The sequence below is a fragment of the Meleagris gallopavo genome, chromosome 1 (assembly GCF_905368555.1).
Source record: "Meleagris gallopavo chromosome 1, MGAL_WU_HG_1.1, whole genome shotgun sequence".
NCBI classification, from domain to species: domain Eukaryota; kingdom Metazoa; phylum Chordata; class Aves; order Galliformes; family Phasianidae; genus Meleagris; species Meleagris gallopavo.
Genome location: NC_139404.1, coordinates 114,166,214 through 114,183,904, shown reverse-complemented (window position 1 = coordinate 114,183,904; position 17,691 = coordinate 114,166,214). Strand labels below are relative to the sequence as shown.

The 17,691-nt window shown below is 38.9% G+C and overlaps 1 protein-coding gene across 1 annotated transcript in view; it reads left to right on the top strand.

The window, feature by feature from the left end:
• The window catches only part of IL1RAPL1 (interleukin 1 receptor accessory protein like 1), a 601,327-nt gene that overhangs the window by 567,195 nt on the left and 16,441 nt on the right, over positions 1–17,691 (top strand). The window contains exons 6-7 of the mRNA XM_085216858.1: positions 883–1,015; positions 2,855–3,000. Of these exons, the coding sequence (XP_085072984.1) occupies positions 883–1,015; positions 2,855–3,000 (279 nt within the window). The remainder of the gene's footprint in view (positions 1–882; positions 1,016–2,854; positions 3,001–17,691) is intronic.

Sequence of the window (17,691 nt, the reverse complement as noted above, 5' to 3'; positions counted from 1 at the left end):
CAAATGGCTTCAGAATCACCAAAATCTCATCAGTGAGATCCATCTTTCAGATGACACTTTCTGAGCTCTCCCTTTATAGTGACCAAGGAGATGGGTTTCTAGAAAGGTGTACTGACCATTCAGGAGGTGATGTTGTAAGAAGATGGTTTTGCAAAGAGCAGTCCTGTCAACTACTCCCAGGAGCACAGAAAATATATTTAAAAGAGTTTTTGCTCTCTCTTTAAAGATCTTTAGCTTATTTTCAGTGACTTTGCTCTGAATGACATGAAATTGTCTCCTTAACCAGAGCTGCAGGTTCAAACCTTTTGATTACGAATGAGACCTTCCTCTCCTATTTTCAAGTACTGGTATACTCCTGTCTCCTTAGTAGGCATTGCTAACAAATGATATTGTTGAATCAACTGTAGGTTAGCTTTATTAAAATGATTAAAAGCAGCTCAATTTCTAATGTGATTCTGCACCTTTTGTGGCGTGGAAATAAGAATTCAAGCCAGTTAGAGGAGTCAGATTCTGTCATTGAAAATCATAAATCATTTCAGATAAGATATATTTCATAATTACTCATCTTCCTGTTATACAGCATCCTGCATTTGTTTCCATATTTTAAAAAAAAAAAAAAAAAGAAGTTCAAAAATTTTAAGAGATTTGAGAAAGCGTACAAAATTGAATCCTGTTCTTATGCAACATTTAAACTCAATTTTATTGTCTTCATTTTTAGGAAATACAGTGAAAACCATCTGCAAGTAAAGTAGATATGTTTGGACATTTCCAACAATGATTGGAAATTGGGGTCTCTACATTGCTTAAAATGGCTACTGATTAAAATATAAATCTTTTTTGTAAATTTTGAAATAACATATTTTCCTTCTTTCTTTGTAACAGGGGGTTCTGCTAATCTAACCTGCCGAGCTTTCTTTGGGTATAGTGGAGATGTCAGTCCCTTAATCTACTGGATGAAAGGCGAGAAGTTTATTGAAGATTTGGATGATAGTCGAGTCTGGGAAAGTGATATCAGGTAAAAAAAAAATATATATATATATATATACATATATATAGTCTCTTAGTCAATATCTTTTTTGACAGTTAATGTAGTAGTTACTATAGATTAATTCAGGAACATTTGAGGTTTGGACCCTTTTTTGCAACGTTTACTTAAATTTTTTCAATTTCATTTGTAGAGAATGGAAAAATATAGCAAGACCTGATGCAAAGAGAGCTGCAAAAGCTCATTTAGTGTCATAATGACTTTTCCAAACTGGAAAACTACTGAAACCAGAAGCACTAATTTTCTAAACATTACCATTAGTCACTGAGAAAAAATAAGGAAAAGTAAATATACCAAGAAAAGTAGGTCAAAATAAGTATTTTAAAATGCAGGTTTTTAAATAAATGCTGAAGTCTGACTTCTCTTTCTGAATATTTTGACTTTTCTTCTTCAAAGAAAGAACTGAGTTTCCTGGGATGTTATTTGGCCTGTGAGATCCAAACCTCCTGTTGTGTGGGCTGGTTATAGCTGCTGAAATATTTGTTATAGAAAGAATCTGGTGATTCACGTCATGTACTTTTCCTGTTTCTAAAAGTGTTATCTCATTTGGATACTGAGGAAAAAAAATGCGTTTGTATAGTGAATAACATACTTGACATAGCTTCCCAACTCCAATATAATTACTTGGATCTAAAGAGATTCTTTTTTCATTTATAATTGTGTGTGTGTATATGACTGTGTTTGTGTATCATGGATAAACACAGAAATGTTGGAAAATCTAATCGTGAACTATAAGGAAGTTAAATAATCACAGTGTATTATATTCACAATGATTGTCTATAATAGAACTATGAGCTTATTTTTACCTGAACTCATACATAAGAGTTTATTACTTCATAAAAAGACAAACGTCACTTTCTTTTTCAGCTTTGGCCTGGACTACTTCTGTTCTAAGGGAGAAACTTCCTTTACCAAATTCAAGAAGGCCACATAGATGTTCAGGGTCTTTTGTTTTTGTATATGAGATATATTTCATCAGTGTACGTCAATTTTATTCTATTAATTTCGAGATCAATACACTAAATAGCACAAGACAACTAGTCCCGCTACATTTCTTCTGTAAAGATATTCATAAGCCTTTCAAGCAGACGTGGCATTTTGAAAGCTAACAAAAAATGACAAAAAACCTCATTACCACTTTTTTCTTTTGTGGTCTGAGGACCCAGAAGGCTGGCTTCCACGTATTTTGTCAGGTATGAAGTAAGGGAGCAGCGTGTAGAAGTTTCTCATTTGCTTTTCCAGGTTTCTAAAACCAGTTAGGCTTGATAAGTGGGAAAGCAACAGGAAGATAAGTAGAAAGTTATGCTGGTTTTTGCTTTTCATTATTGTCTGTATGAATGAGTGGCATCTGGCATTCTAGCTTATTTTACTGACTTACAATGCTAAATTTTATAGTACATTCAAGTAATATTCTTTTCAGTATACGAACTGTGTGTTGGTCAAGACTACTACCATCACTCTAAACTTGAAAATAACTATATTCACTTTTTCTGTTCTAACATTTCAAGACTCTACAAACTACTGATCAGGGTCTCCATCAGAGTGTGCAATAATGTGTTATCAGTGTATGCATCATCGTGTTTAAATACAATTAACTGAAGCTCTCATTAACATCTACCAAACTAAACCTCTTCATTAGAAGTGAATGAGGAAAGGGCATGATATAATTTAATTAGGACTTCATAAAACCGTAGCTAAATCTGAAGCCTGAGAGTTGAGAATTGTAAGTAGCACTATTATGTCATTATTATCCATTCCTATACTGTGACACAAGCAAAAGAGCAGACATAATTTTTTTTTTTTAATTAGGGTTCTCAAGGAACATCTTGGGGAACAGGAAGTTTCTATCTCGTTGATTCTCAACTCAGTGGAAGAAGGAGACCTCGGCAATTACTCATGCTATGTTGAGAATGGAAATGGACGCCGGCATGCCAGTATTCTCCTACATAAAAGGGGTAAATATACATTTCTTCCTCATTAAACAATATGTTGTAGGGGAATCTATGTTTCTAAAGCTTCCTTTTGATGAAAATGTTAGTTTTGTTTTCCTGAGATATTAATAGGTAATGATTGTTTTCCCCAGGCATTCATATAACTTTCAAAATAAAACAGAAAGGTTGCTGTTAATTCTAGCTGTCACTAGCATAAACATAATAACACCTTTTAATTATATTTCTATTACGGATGCATTTAATAATTCATGAACTTTAAAACTAATGAAGACTCTGTAGAGAAAAAAATAGTAGGAAGTTAAAGTTAATAAAACCAGAATAATTTTCTCTAAGAAATAAAATCAAATATTAAAAAAAAAAAAAAAAAAAAGCTAGCCACAAATAAATTCTATTTCTATCAGTGCAGACACATAATAGAATAATATACATAGCAGTGTAGTCACCTCATAGAATCCCAGTGTGGTTGAGGTTGGCCTCAGGTCACCTAGCCCAATCCCTACCCAAGCAGAGGTCCCAGGACCATGCCTAAGCAACTTCTGAAGATCTCCAGGAAGCACAACCTCCCTGGGCAGCCTGTGCCAGTGCTCTGTCACCTGCACGGTAGTGAATTTTCTAAAGTTCAGACAGAGTGTTCTGCGTTCCATTTTGAGCCAATTTCCTCTTGTCCTGTCTCTGGACACCACTGAGAAGAGTCTGGCTCTGTTCTCATTGCACCCTCTCTTTCAGGTATTTATACATATTGCTGGTTCCGCTAAGCCTCATGTCCTCCAGGCTGAACAGTCCCAGCCTTTCCTCACAGGAGAGATGCTCCAGACCCTTCATCATTTCTCTAGCCCTTTGCAGTGGATGCTCCAATATATCTCTTGTACTTTTTATCTTAAAACTGGAACAGTTTCACTGAGTAGAAAGGAAAGATCACTTTGCCCCACCTGTTGGCAGTACTTTGTGTAATACAGTCAAGAATACAGCTAGCTATCTTTGCTGCAAGGGCGCATTGCTGCCTCACGTTCAGCCTGGTGCCCATCGTATCTCCAGGTTCTTTTTTCTTTAGATGTTTTCACACAAAGTGACCCCCAGCTTGTAACAGTCCCCAGGCTTGTTCCTCCAGTTTGCTGTCAACACATTTCTCCAGTCTCTCCTTCTCCCTCTGAATGGAAGCACAACCTTCTCACATATCAGTCACTCCTTCCAGTTTTTTGTCATCTGCAAACTTGCTGTGGAAACAGTCTGTCCCCTTCACTTTTATCCTCAGTGAAGATGTTAAACAAGACTGGACCCAGTATTGACACCTGTAGTATGCCACTAGTTACTGTCCTCTCACTAGACTTCGCACCACTGATCACTGTGCCTAGTCAGTTTTCAATCCACTCTGCCGTCTGCCATCCAGCCTGTCATCCTACACAGTCTGACTGTGCATCCTTTCCTTATAACATTTGCATAGCACCAGTGTTTTTGAAGTGAAGACAGAAATACCTAAGGATCTTCCTAATTCTACTCACCGTTCACATTCCATGATGTCAGCCTAATGTCCACAGAGATCTTGTATGGTGATAATTACAGAGAGGTGGAGAGTCTCTCACAAAGCAAGGTTCCTAGATTCTCTTTCTTCACTTTACTTCTCATAAGGTGCTCCACATGCCTAGGCTTGATGCATCACGCATCATCCTACTGGTTTAAGACAGCAAGGAATTATCAGGTGTGTTCAAACTTTGCTTTCATTACCGTGGTTTTTTTAGACTGTAAAGGTAAGCAAACTAGGTTCTTACTATGGCATCTCAATTATATATCACAGCAATGATGTCTTCCCTACTTCTAACCCTGCAACATGTAAAATCTGTCAAAGTTTAACAGAGAGCCATAAACCAAGATGGTGTGATTCATTTGTTTAAGCACGTGGGCTTTTTTGTACCCCCAGTGAACTGAAAAGAAATAATTCATGGCTATTTTTATGAACTCTTCTCAATGATTCTCAGGAGATGTGGATGTAATTACTAGATGTTCCACTTAGATAGTCATTTGGCATAATTTCTTGGATGGACTGAAATGGAAAATTAACTTAAGTAATTGGAACTTAGAAATATACCAATTGGTAGCCACATACACGTATTTCGGAGCAAAAATTTAAAAATAAATAAAACAAAAACCCACTCAAATCAAATGTGTTGTCCTTCTTTAATAGCAAAGTGATTACATGAAGTGCTGAAGATAGAATTTTAATTAACTAAGTGACTCGTAGTAAGTCATTTGTTGATGTTTAGTCCCTATTTTCCCTTTCATACAAGCAATAACACCAAGACTGACATGCACATAACCCATTTTTGTTCTCTGACCACCGGCTTTTAAATCTATCTAAATCTAAAGTATGCATGCATAAATTTTGCAAGGATCCTACTTTCCTTCATGACCGTTTCAGAGAAATCAGTATGTGAAACTCACTACAGTATGTGGCCTCATGATGACATACTGAAGAGGAAGTAATCTCAATATTTAATTGCGCTTTTAAATAGTAAAATGTAAAAATAGCAAAAGCTCCTCGAAAAGATTAAGCGAAGCTAAATCTGAAATTGTGATTTAGAATCAAAATCTGTTGTGCCCATAAAAAACAAAAGATACCTGTTACAAGCCTTCAATATACTTTGCATGTTGACAACTGTTTTGGTGAAAGGATAAATTAACCATGACAGACAGAAATGCAAGTTTGTCTCTCAGGTCTCCTAGGAAGAGGAGCTTTGTACTGCTTGCTTAGTCTCCTGCATATCACCATGACAACATTTTGTTTTAGGTTTCCCTGTTTAGATCCACATTTAGTCTCCGTTAGGCATGAGTTAGCTGTGTATTAATTTCTGATTATTTGCTAACATAGAACAATGGAGGCCTGAAATAAGGAAACTGGCTTTCTAAACAATAAGTTATTAGTTTTGGATGGTTTTCTAGTTACAGATCTCGCTTTTTTTTTTTTTTTTCTCCTTTTTTTTTTAACCCGGTGTAAGAAAGCAGAAATGCTAAATCTCAAATGTTCACTATTTACCTGAAGAAAAATTGATAATCACTCATATATCATACGTGGCACACTATCACTCAGATTGATAGGAGCAAGAAAGCAGGAAGCTTTGTAACTGAACAATGAGTGTACTTGTGAAAAGAGATATTATTTAGAGCTAAATTCTGCAGTGGGTACGCAGGTTCCACATTTAAGCCTTTCAACTGCCTTTCCAGCTTTTATTTTGCCACAAATCCAACTGTATGGTCTTGCACCTGGGTGGTGGCAGTACAAAGACTATCAGTACAGGTTGGGAGATGTACGGATAGAGCACAGCCCTGCAGAAAAGGACCAAGGGGTGATGGTGGATGGCAAGTTGAACATGAGCCAGCAAGTTGCCCTCACAGCCCAGAAAGCCAACCATATCCTAATCCACATCAAAAGAAGCACAGTCATTAGGTTGAGGTAGGTAATCTTGCCCCTCTACTTTGCACTGGTGAAGCCTCACCTGGAGCCAGATGTAGTTCTCAGTACAGGAGAGACGTAGAATTGGTAGAGCATGTTCAGAGGAGGGCCACAAATTGAACGAAGGGATGGAACATCTCTCCTATGAGGACAGGCTGAGAGAGCTGAGGCTGTTCAGCCCGGAGATGAGAAGATCCTGGGGAGACTTGAAGCTGCTTTTCAGTACCTAAAGGCGGGGTTGTAAGAAAGAAGGGGACAGACACTTGAGCAGAGACTTTTGCAATAGCTCTGAGCAACCTGATCTAGCTGTGTTATCCCTGTTCATTGCAGGGAAGTTGGACTAGATGGCTTTTAAGGGTCCCTTCCAACTCAAACAATTCTATGGTTCTCTACAAACTTGAAATTCCAGCTTGAGCTTTTGGATATGCCTACAGTTACACATCCTGAAAGTCTGTGGTCAAGTGGTTGAAAGTCTGAATCCCTGCATGAATCCTCTTTACTCTTCATGCCAGTCAGTCCAGCAGGAAGCCATTTACCAAACACATGAGCTCATGGTATCCCTTTCACACACCAGCATCCAGAGCATACAGCCAGGTGAGGGGGCTTCTGCTTTCTCCCTGATTCAGCCCTGGAATAAAAATCCTGAGCCTCTCATGTTTTAAGAGAAAGTTCACAGAGAGGTGCAGGAAAATCTACCCCAGGTTAGGAATCTGGCCCCAGAGGAGATGTGGGCTCCGTGAGCCCAGGTACTGGCACTCTGCATCTCTGGCCATGTAACCCTGATTTTCTCCTGATCTTCTATTACGTTCTGACTGCCACAGGATAAAACTTACGATCAATGTTTTTGTGCAGCTGGCTAATCAGTTTTAGACACTGGACTTTCTTCAAATGCTGTGCAAAGGGGGCATTTAACATAGAGCCAGAGGAGAGGAAGCAGAGCATTTTAAACATAGTAATGTCAATAGAGAAGGACCAACACCCAAGAGATCTAACTTTCATTCTCTTTCTCCAACTACTAACCAAATTTCTTTCTATCAACTTTAAAGTAATCAAGTTATTTTCTATTTTGTGTGAGCAGAAAAATCCACTTGTTGAGATCCAAAACTGATTTTATTACTTTGTGATGATAGCTATCATGGAGCATTTACAGGTCAATCTTCAACAAGATAGAGAAAACTAGCAGAAATTAATTTTGAGAGTAATAGTGACAGCTTCTAAGTAAAAATTTATTAATGACAGACCACATACTGCAGGTGATGTAAGGAGTGAATCATAGGTCTATGTCTCTACAATAGTGAGGGCTCCATCTCTGGAGTACTGTGGAGATGTATAGCCCTCACTACAGGAGAAACATAGACCTGTTGGAGTGCATCCAGAGGGGGACCACACAAATGATCCAATGGATGGAACACCTCTCCTGAGAGGATGGACTGGGAAAACTGGGGCTATTCAGCCTGGAGCAGAGAAGGCTCCAAGATGACATGGTAGTGGCCTTTCAGTATCTAAATGGGGGCTATAAGAAAAAAAGGGGACAGACTCTTTAGCAGAGGCTGTCGTGATATGAGAAGGGGAAATGGTTTCAAACTAAAAGAGTGGAGATTTAGGTTGGATACAAGGAAAAAATCTTTTACAATGAGGGTGGTGAGGCACAAGAACAGATTGCTCAAAGATGTGGTTGATGCCCTGTCCCCAGAGACTTTGAAGGTGAAGCTGAATGGATACCTGGGCAACATGATCTAGCTGTGGTGTCCCTGCTCATTGCAGGGGAGTTGGACTAGATGACCTTTAAAGGTCCCTTCCAACTCTAAGGATTCTATGATTCTATGATACACTAAAATTCTATTTTTTCACAGGCTTTTAATTCACGAAGACAAACCCTCATGTAATAAATAAAAATGTAATGCATAATGAGAATGTTCTTCTACAGTGTTATATCTTACAAAGTATGACTTTCATGCCGGATGAAATCCCTTCGGTCTCATTTAATTATAAATGAAATATATATATATAAATCCAAATTATTGTTTAATTTTGTGATTACTTTTTTGAAAATTCTTGTTTGCATATTTGCAACTAAAATGCTGAAGCAAAAATAATCTCGAATTCTATATTATCACAATGTTTGTTTTAGCTATATTTTTAGAAGCTAAATAATATACTTAAATTTCTCTTGGAATAGCCAACAAGCCTGGGAACAGGTAAAATATCTTATGTGATTTTATCAAAGTGTCTCCTTACCTTTCTTCTCGTTTTCTCAGTGCTGTCCAATTTTCAGTGCTATTTTGGGTTTATTTTCCTCTATCATTGAGTATCTATGAGGTTCTATCATTGAGCAGTTGAGTAACGGAGGTTAAAACAACTTTTTACTTTTTTTCAATGGAAACAAAGAATTTAAATAAAATAAATTGTTACAAGGAAGAGATTTGTTCCATTTGAATTTGCCCATGAAAATACATGTTTGAAATGGAAGCAAGTTATGCACATAGAAACATGGCATTAGTGTTTCCTTTACAATTTAATAGCAAATTCTGAATAGTTGGAAACTCTGACTTTTCTTCCTCCAGCTGTTAATGGTAATGGAATTGTTGACAGGCACATTGAATTACTGTGTCATTCACAAGGTAGTGTTAATCTGTTTTATGAATTAAGATCTTGAATAATGTAAATTTTTGATCTCATGTGCATTTCCACTCATTAGATACAATTACTCACAGTAGTAGTCGTGTGACAATTAAAAGAACAAGCTCCTCCGACCTCTGTGAAGAAAGCTTGTGTTACAGTTCCCTTTGCCATAATGCTTCATGGTGCTTCTGAAATTTCTGAATGGTTCATATTCACGTGAGATATGAGAGAAAGGAGTTTCATATTGCAGCTTCTGTTAATTGCTTTTAATTACTTGAAAAATTCAAGCAGGAATTTTAAGAGCACAACTCTTAAGTCTCAGTGGAATCAAAACTGCTCTGAAACTCAGATCCACGTGGTTTGTTAAGACCTTACATATATGTATCTTCCAGCATATAATGCATTCAGCTTTTACTCTGCACAGCAGGAAAAGCTCTTATGAGCTCCTCTCTGTGTTTCAGAATTGAAAGTGAAATTTGATTTGATTTTGATGGGAATTGATTTCCACTCCTATGGCCATTGAAGAAACCTACAGGATGTCTTCTACTGAGCAGTACAAAGATACAGTCGCTCAAGAAATTAATGACACTGCGCCAAAAGTGTAATACATCCTGACTACTTTCCTCAAGCCTAACCAAAAATGACTGCTCTTTTTACACTCAATATCTCATCTAAAATCAGTAAATTAGCAAAGTGCTCTTGAATGGTACTGGACTGATAGTATTCATAAAACTCTTCATCAGCAAGGCATTTCTCATCCTTTAAAAACTGTAGTAAGGCATCTCCAGTGAAAAGATTAGTCAGATTACTAAGCATGTGCCTAAATCCAGCTCTTCTCTGAAGAACTGTCGAGCAAGTTGGTTGTTTAAGATATTCCTTTTTAAAACAGCTTTTGTTCCACTTTTGAGATATGTTCTTTTTATATAATGTCTATATATATAATTTCAATTCTAACCTTGATTAGCGAGGAAGAAAATATTTTAAAGTAAAATGTCACAGATTGTTTTATAAGCCACGCAGATGTAAATTATTCATTAATGCTATCCTTAGGAAGAAATGTAAACAGCATGTTTTATGATTTTACATCCTTAGAACTTGGTACTCTATTTTCTTCACATTTTAGCACCTCCAAGTGCTTCTTACATTCATCTCTTTCAGCAGATCTAAATGAGGTAATGGTGTGGGATGTTTGATTTCTGTACAGCAATAAGCAAATAGAAGTTCTCCTAATCAACAATGTTTAAGTCATACAAAATTTGCTTATTTGCTAAGCTAACTAGAGATTATTTCAGTTTAGAATCACAATGATTTTTTTTCCTTCAGTTTGAAGTATAATCTGCCTTTAAAACGCAGTTATTTGTATATAAATGTAGTATACTTCAATGGTATTGCAGCATCTGTGTCTTTTCCAATCTTGTCTTTCTTTGGGATAACATATTGAAGACTGTAATTATTCTTCTGTTGGAAACATGTATCCCACACTTCTCAGAAGGAATAAAAATGTCATCGCTAAGAATATAATAACCATTATCATACATGATTTTCTCCATTTTGGTAGCACTGAGAAATTCAATGGAATCACAGCTTGGATATGCTGCCTGTTGTACCAGTGAATGGGTTGACAAGATTCCAGTCTTGGATTAGTACTCATACATACATACATATATGAATAGGGAGTATATAGAATCATAGAATTGCTCAGGTTAGAAAAGTCCTTAAAGATCACCAAGTCCAAACACAACTTAACCATATTAACCTAACTAACAACCCACTGCTAAATCATGTCCCTGAGCACCACATACAAATGTTTTTTTAACACATTCAGGGATGGTGACTCAACCACCTCCCTGGGGAGCCTATTCCAGTGCTTAACAACCCTTTCTGTAAATAAATATATTTTGATCTAATAAATAAGGTGAGATAACTGAGCCTCAGTATTTCTAACAGATAAAATGAAGCTACTGCATTGAAAAACATTTTAAAAAAAACTACCTGTAACTTAAATTACCCATCTTAAGTGAACTCTGCAGACATCTACTGTCCTGTGTGACCCTATGCTGGCAGTAAGTATGCTTTTTGTTAAGAGATGGTTTCATGATCAAGCTAATGAACACTTCATGTCTGCTACTCCAAATCTACGGACTTCAGGAGTGTTATTGTGCTACAACATTTGTCAGTGGTTACTTGCAACATTATCCATAAAGCAGTCTTGGTTCCTTAAATACAAATAGATTTATTTCAAACTTTGAAACAAATAAAGAAAAATCTCAAAATGTAGGGAATTGAATATATATATAATAATAATACACATGCATGTATATATGTACATTAAAGAAAGGAAAAAACAGCGTACTTCTCCATTCTCAAACTGTGAGTATGGTTTCTTTCTTCGTCATATCTGTCTACTGTTTACTGCTGATGTGTGAAATGAGATTCAGATGAATCAGCTGGCTTCCTCCTTCCTTTATTGGAAACACACCTCTCTGCAGTCAAAACTACATCTTATGATGCATCTCTCCAGGTTACCAGTATCTGTCTTTTTTCCATTCTTTCATAGAAAACAATAGCTGAGAGTTTTAGAAAGCATCATCTTTAACTGCTCCCCTTCCTAATTATATCCATTATCTCAATGTTTACTTAATAATTGAAGTCTTGGAACCTATATCTAGATAAATTGAAGATTGAATCTAAGCAAGCATTTAGCATTATAAGTGAAATTATCCAAGACAAGCAGAGAAGGAAAATGAGTCTAGGCACAAAGTTACAAAGATTTAAGTGTGGGATAACTTGAAGCTCTGTGAATAGTCCCATTGACTTCAGAAGGATTACTTATAGTCTGTGAAGTTAAGCAATCTGCGTGACTGCAAAATTGAAACCTTAGATAGACTGTAATTGGATTTTGAAAAAGCTTCAGAAATTGAATACACAGCTATAAGTCACACATCCTCTAAGAGTTATAAATCACCCAAAAGGATGCTTGAAATATAATTATTTTTCTTAGTAGCTCAGCTGTATACAGACTAATGAATAGAATAAGATTAATTTTAAATTATCACAGATCATTAAATGTAAGGTCTCTGATGCACATCGTATAAGTCACAAGATATGAATATTGAAGGCACCCTTTTATTTACTTTCTTGTAAACTAAGGTATGTGCATTACACGTGTGACAGAGAGAAAGGAAGCTTATAAAAAATTAATTCCAGGTGAAGATCAAAGATATGCTTGATAATTAGGATAGAATCAGTATAAAATGAGTACATTTATTTCCATTGCATCATGCAGATGTTTAGACAGGACATATACTTTGTTTTAATTACCTGTTTCTTTCCTTGGCTTTCCAGGCCAAAGACTCCTGATAAGGAAAAAAATTTGTAGCCATTGGTCAAACTGCTTGTAACAAATCTCATTTTAAATTGAAGCTATTTATTCAGAAACCAATCTACAACTGCAGTAATCAATGTGTTTTGCCTTGGAGTAGAACTGTTCCCCTGCTACCAGAGGACTGTTGTTAATTGCCTGTAACTAAATGATTGCTGTGCTTCTGAACATAGCTCTTTGGCGCTCGCTCGTTTGTTGTGTTTAACAGAAATGCTTGTCCCCCTAAGGGTTAGCCGAGTAATTTTCCTCTACTACTTTCTACATTCGGTCTTGGCTCCTTAAGGAGGGCAAGGTCTGTAATTTGAGCAACGTAACACAGAGGTTAAACGGGTTTTAAAAGGTTTGCTCTTTTTGTCTCTCCCCTCTGATGTGGTATTGTGCCACGACAGGAAACCTGCATTTAAGCAGGAAAAGCAGATCAAAGGCAGTGCAGTGCCTACTGTAGCAGTCATACTTAAATTGCAAAGCAAAAGACAGAATAAGGCAGCACCAAAAAAAATCATATTATTACAAAGGTAGCCTCACACTCTGTCCTTGCTATGACATGTTTACTCTCATGCTCATCACCTTCACAAAGGCACCATTCAGGAATAACGTCTCCCAGGAAAGAGTCCAGGTACTCCTTCCCACTTCACACAAGGAAATCCAAGACACAGGAAGGTGAAATGATGGCAGCCATCTGAGGGGCCAACACAAATGGCTAGACTGAGCCTCCTGCTTCTGACACCTTCAATTCCATGTAACATACAGTGATGCTCTTCAAAAAAAATCCTGACATATACAAAGCCAGCTAGCTTCCCTGTACGCTTTAGCAACCTGGGGAAACACTAGCTCAAGGCCTGAAAGAGCTCAGTTGCATGCGGCACTGTGCCCAGGCTAATCTGTGCTGCTTTTCACAGTGCCATGCAGATGGGGCTGTACCAGCTGTGGGCCTTTGGGGGCTGTCTTAGGCATTGGCACAGTGGGATGTAAGAATACAGCAGACTGCTGGGCTAATCACTGTGTCTCTGCCTCAGGGCCTGATAAAGATCACTCGAGACAGAGGGCAAGCATGTGCTGATAAACAAAGCTCAGCATGGATGAAAATACCAGCTTGCTATGCTCGAAGGGTGTAGCAAGAAACTGACTTTGCAAACGTATCTGTTTAAGAAAGACCCATCTTACCATTCTTGTGCTCATCAGTGACTATGGTGGCAGCAGATAAAAAGGAAATTTCAAGAAACTTTTTAGGGTGAATTGAGAAGTTTGTTTCTTACTTGCTTATCTAGTAGGTTTAGGATAGGTTCATATGTGTTCAAATGAACTTTATCAAACAAAATATACCAGAACAATCTTGAATTATTTTATGGGTAAAAAAGCACCTGGGAGGGCCTCTCTGATAGCAAAACTGATGCGGTCCATTTATTTGATTTCATGCACAGTGTTAGAGAACGAGTAACTACCTGCAGTTATTTTTTCATCTAATCTCAAAATCATTAATTTAGCAAAAACTTCTGTTTTCCAGCCGTAAAGTTTCCCCTCTCTTTTAATGAGTCATAACAGCAGGCACATAAATAGAGTATTTGGTACCTAGCAACCCAACACATTAAAAATCCTTTCTCCTAGTCCCTACTGAACAGCTGCATCACTTGTAATACAAAATGATAAACAGGCTATAGTAAGCCCTGAGTAATTTCCATTTCCATTGATACTGTAAAATACTGTATTATTTGTCTATGCAAACAATTTTTTGTTGGCTGTTTTTAATAACATTCCCCTCTCTGTACCAGAAGAGTATTAAAAATTATCTAACACAAAGGAGTTTTCAGCACAGTTTTGGAAAGAATGACACAGGGCATAAATACTTCTTTATTTTATTTTATTACACTTTTAGTGTCTTCTAGAGAGCAATGAAATCTTCTTATAGTCACTTCAAAATAATAAAAAAGTGTATGATTCTCAACAGACGTAGTCAAAATAAATGGAATTCTCACATTCTTCTATAACCTTTGATTTCTCTAATTGAATCATATTGTGTCAAGTCTACATAACCACCAAAAAAAATAAAAAATAAAAAATAAATAAACCTGTTAGTTGTTTACATCAGGGTTATAGTGCTTTCTTCAGACAGATGCTGCCCTCTGGAAGAGGATGGTGTGAAAGCAACATGGAGCTGAGCTTTCTCCTGCACAGATTTTATGAAGCAAAACTATATGACTTGGATTTCCAAGATTTGATTTCTTGCCATTCCTTAGCATTGAGAGGTATTGGAAAAATATAGGAGGTTGTAAAATATGCCATTTATTACTTAGTTCAAATTACAACATTGCTAACAACATTCCCATACTTTTTGTTTGTTACCAGTTGTCATTTTCCTATTGATAACCAAAGTAAAAACAAAATGGATGTCATGTAGCTGTTTAAGTTTTCTTGAGCATGCCATGGTTTAGACAGGGAGAAATGAAGGTAATACATTACTTATTCACTGATAAGTGACTCCACCGAGGAGATTACTGTTAGATGTGGCTACATTTGACCAGAGTCCCCGTCCTTAGGAAAGGAGCTACATGACATGATCTCAATCATGTCAATCTGCAGCCCAGCAAAGGAACCGGGAGTGCCCATGGTCTGAGTTATCATAGAATTACAGAATCATAGAATCACCAAGGTTGGAAAAGACCTAAAAGATCATCCAGTCCAACCGTTCACCTATTACCAATAGCTCCCACTAAACCATGTCCCTCAACACAACATCCAGTCTTTCCTTGAACACCCCCAGGGTCGGCGACTCCACCACCTCCCTGGGCAGTCCATTCCAGTGCCTGACCACCCTTTCTGAAAAGTAATACTTCCTCATGTCCAGCTTGAATCTCCCCTGCCGTAGCTTGAAACCATTCCCTCTGGTCCTATCACTAATGACACGAGAGAAGAGGCCGACCCCCAGCTCACTACAACCTCCCTTCAGGAAGGGAGCAATGAGGTCTCCCCTCAGCCTCCTCTTCTCCAGGCTGAACATTCCCAGCTCCTTCAGCCTTTCCTCATATGGCCTGTGTTCCAGACCCCTCACCAGCTTTGTTGCCCTCCTTTGAACACGTTCCAGGGCCTCAATGCCTTTCTTGCAGTGAGGGGCCCAAAACTGGACAAGTACTTGAGGTGCAGCCTCACTAGCGCTGAGTGCAGGAGAACAATCACCTCTCTGCTCCTGCTGGCAACACTGTTTCTGATGCAAGCCAGGATGCCATTGGCCTTCTTGGCCACCTGGGCACACTGTCCGCTCATGTTCAGCCGAGCATCAATCAATACCCCCAGGTCCATTTCCTCTATGCAGTCCTCCAACCACACCGCCCCAAGCCTGTAGCGTCGCCTGAGGTTGTTGTGGCCGAAGTGCAGGACCCGGCATTTGGTATTGTTGAGCCTCATCCCGTTGGCTTCGTCCCAGCTCTCCAGCCTGTCCAGATCCCTCTGTATGGCCTCGCTACCCCCAGGCAGATCCACACTTCCAGCCAATTTGGTGTCATCTGCGAATTTACTGAGGGTGCACTCGATGCCCTCATCAATAAAGATATTGAAGAGGACAGGCCCCAGCACCGACCCCTGGGGAACACCACTCATGACCGGTCGCCAGCTGGACTTAACTCCATTCACCACTACTCTCTGAGCCCGGCCCTCCAGCCAGCTCCTTACCCAGCCAAGAGTGTACCCATCCAAGCCTCGGGCTGCCAGCTTCTGCAGGAGAATACTGTGGGAGACAGTGTCAAAGGCTTTGCTGAAGTCTAATTAGACCACATCAACAGCCTTTCCCTCATCCACCAGATGGGTCACTAGATCATAGAAGGAGATCAGGTTGGTCAAACAGGACCTGCTCTTCACGAACCCATGCTGGCTAGGCCTGATGCCCCGGTCATCCCGCACATGCCGCATGATCTCCCTCAAGACAATCTGCTCCATAACCTTCCCTGGCACCGAGGTCAGGCTAACAGGCCTGTAGTTCCCCGGATCCTCCTTACGACCTTTCTTGTAAAAATGGGAGTCACATTGGCAAGCCTCCAGTCTTCTGGGACCTCACCAGTCAACAAGGAGCGCTGATAGATGATGGAAAGCGGCTCGGCTATCACCTCCACCAGTTCCCTCAGCACTCTTGGGTGGATCTCATCTGACCCCATAGACTTGCGGCAGTCCAGTTGGAGTAGTAGATCTCTGACTGTTTCTTCCAGAATCACAGGGGGATTAGTGTGCTCCCCAGCCAAGATTACCAGGTCAGAGAGAGGAGTATCCTGAGGATAACTGGTCTGACTTTTAAAGACAGACGTAAAGAAGGCATTCAGAACCTCCGCCTTTTCCTTATCCTCGGTGGTCACATTCCCAGCCTCATCCAGCAAAGACTGGATATTCTCCTTTGTCCTCCTCTTACTGTTAATGTATTTATAAAAGAGTTTCTTGTTCCTTTTCACCCCAGTGGCCAGGTTAAATTCAAGCTGGACTTTTGCCTTTCTGATTTCACCTCTACACATCCTAACGACTTCCTTGTATTCATTCTGAGTTGCCTGTCCCTCTTTCCACAGACGGTAGATTCTCTTTTTCCCTCGGAGCCTCAAGAATAGCTCCCTATTCATCCACGCCGGTCTTCTTCCCCGCTGGCTCATTTTGCAGCTCAGGGAGACTGCCTGCTCCTGCGCCCTTAAGACTTCCTTCTTGAAGAGCAACCAGCTCTCTTGGACCCCTTTACTTGCTAAGACTGAATGCCAGGGGACTCCCCTATTAGTCTCTTGAACAATTCAAAGTCCGCCCTCCTGAAGTCCAAGGTAGCAGTTTTACTATTCCCCCTCCAGGCTCCACCATGAATCGAGAAATCTATCATTTCATGGTCACTCTGTCCAAGACAGCCTCCAACCTCCACATCTCCCACCAGACCTTCCTTGTTTGTTAACAGCAGGTCTAGTGGAGCAGTTCCCCTCGTAGGCTCTCTGACCAGCTGCATCAGGAAGTTATCCTCTATGCATTCTAGAAACCTCCTAGACTGCTTCTTCTGTGCTGTCAGATGATGTCAGAACTGACAAATTGGGATGATTTGAAATAACCAAACATAAACCAACCCTGCTTTGAAAAGAGAATAAAGATGAATTGCAGATCATTGGGAAACTGTGTCAAAGATATTAGTGGATATCTGAGATGTGTGGCTTTGGAGTTCCTAGGATAATTTATCTTCACATCCCTCAAGCTGTTTTTCTCTTTGCTTTTTGTTTATTTCTTTGCTTGTTTTTCTTTT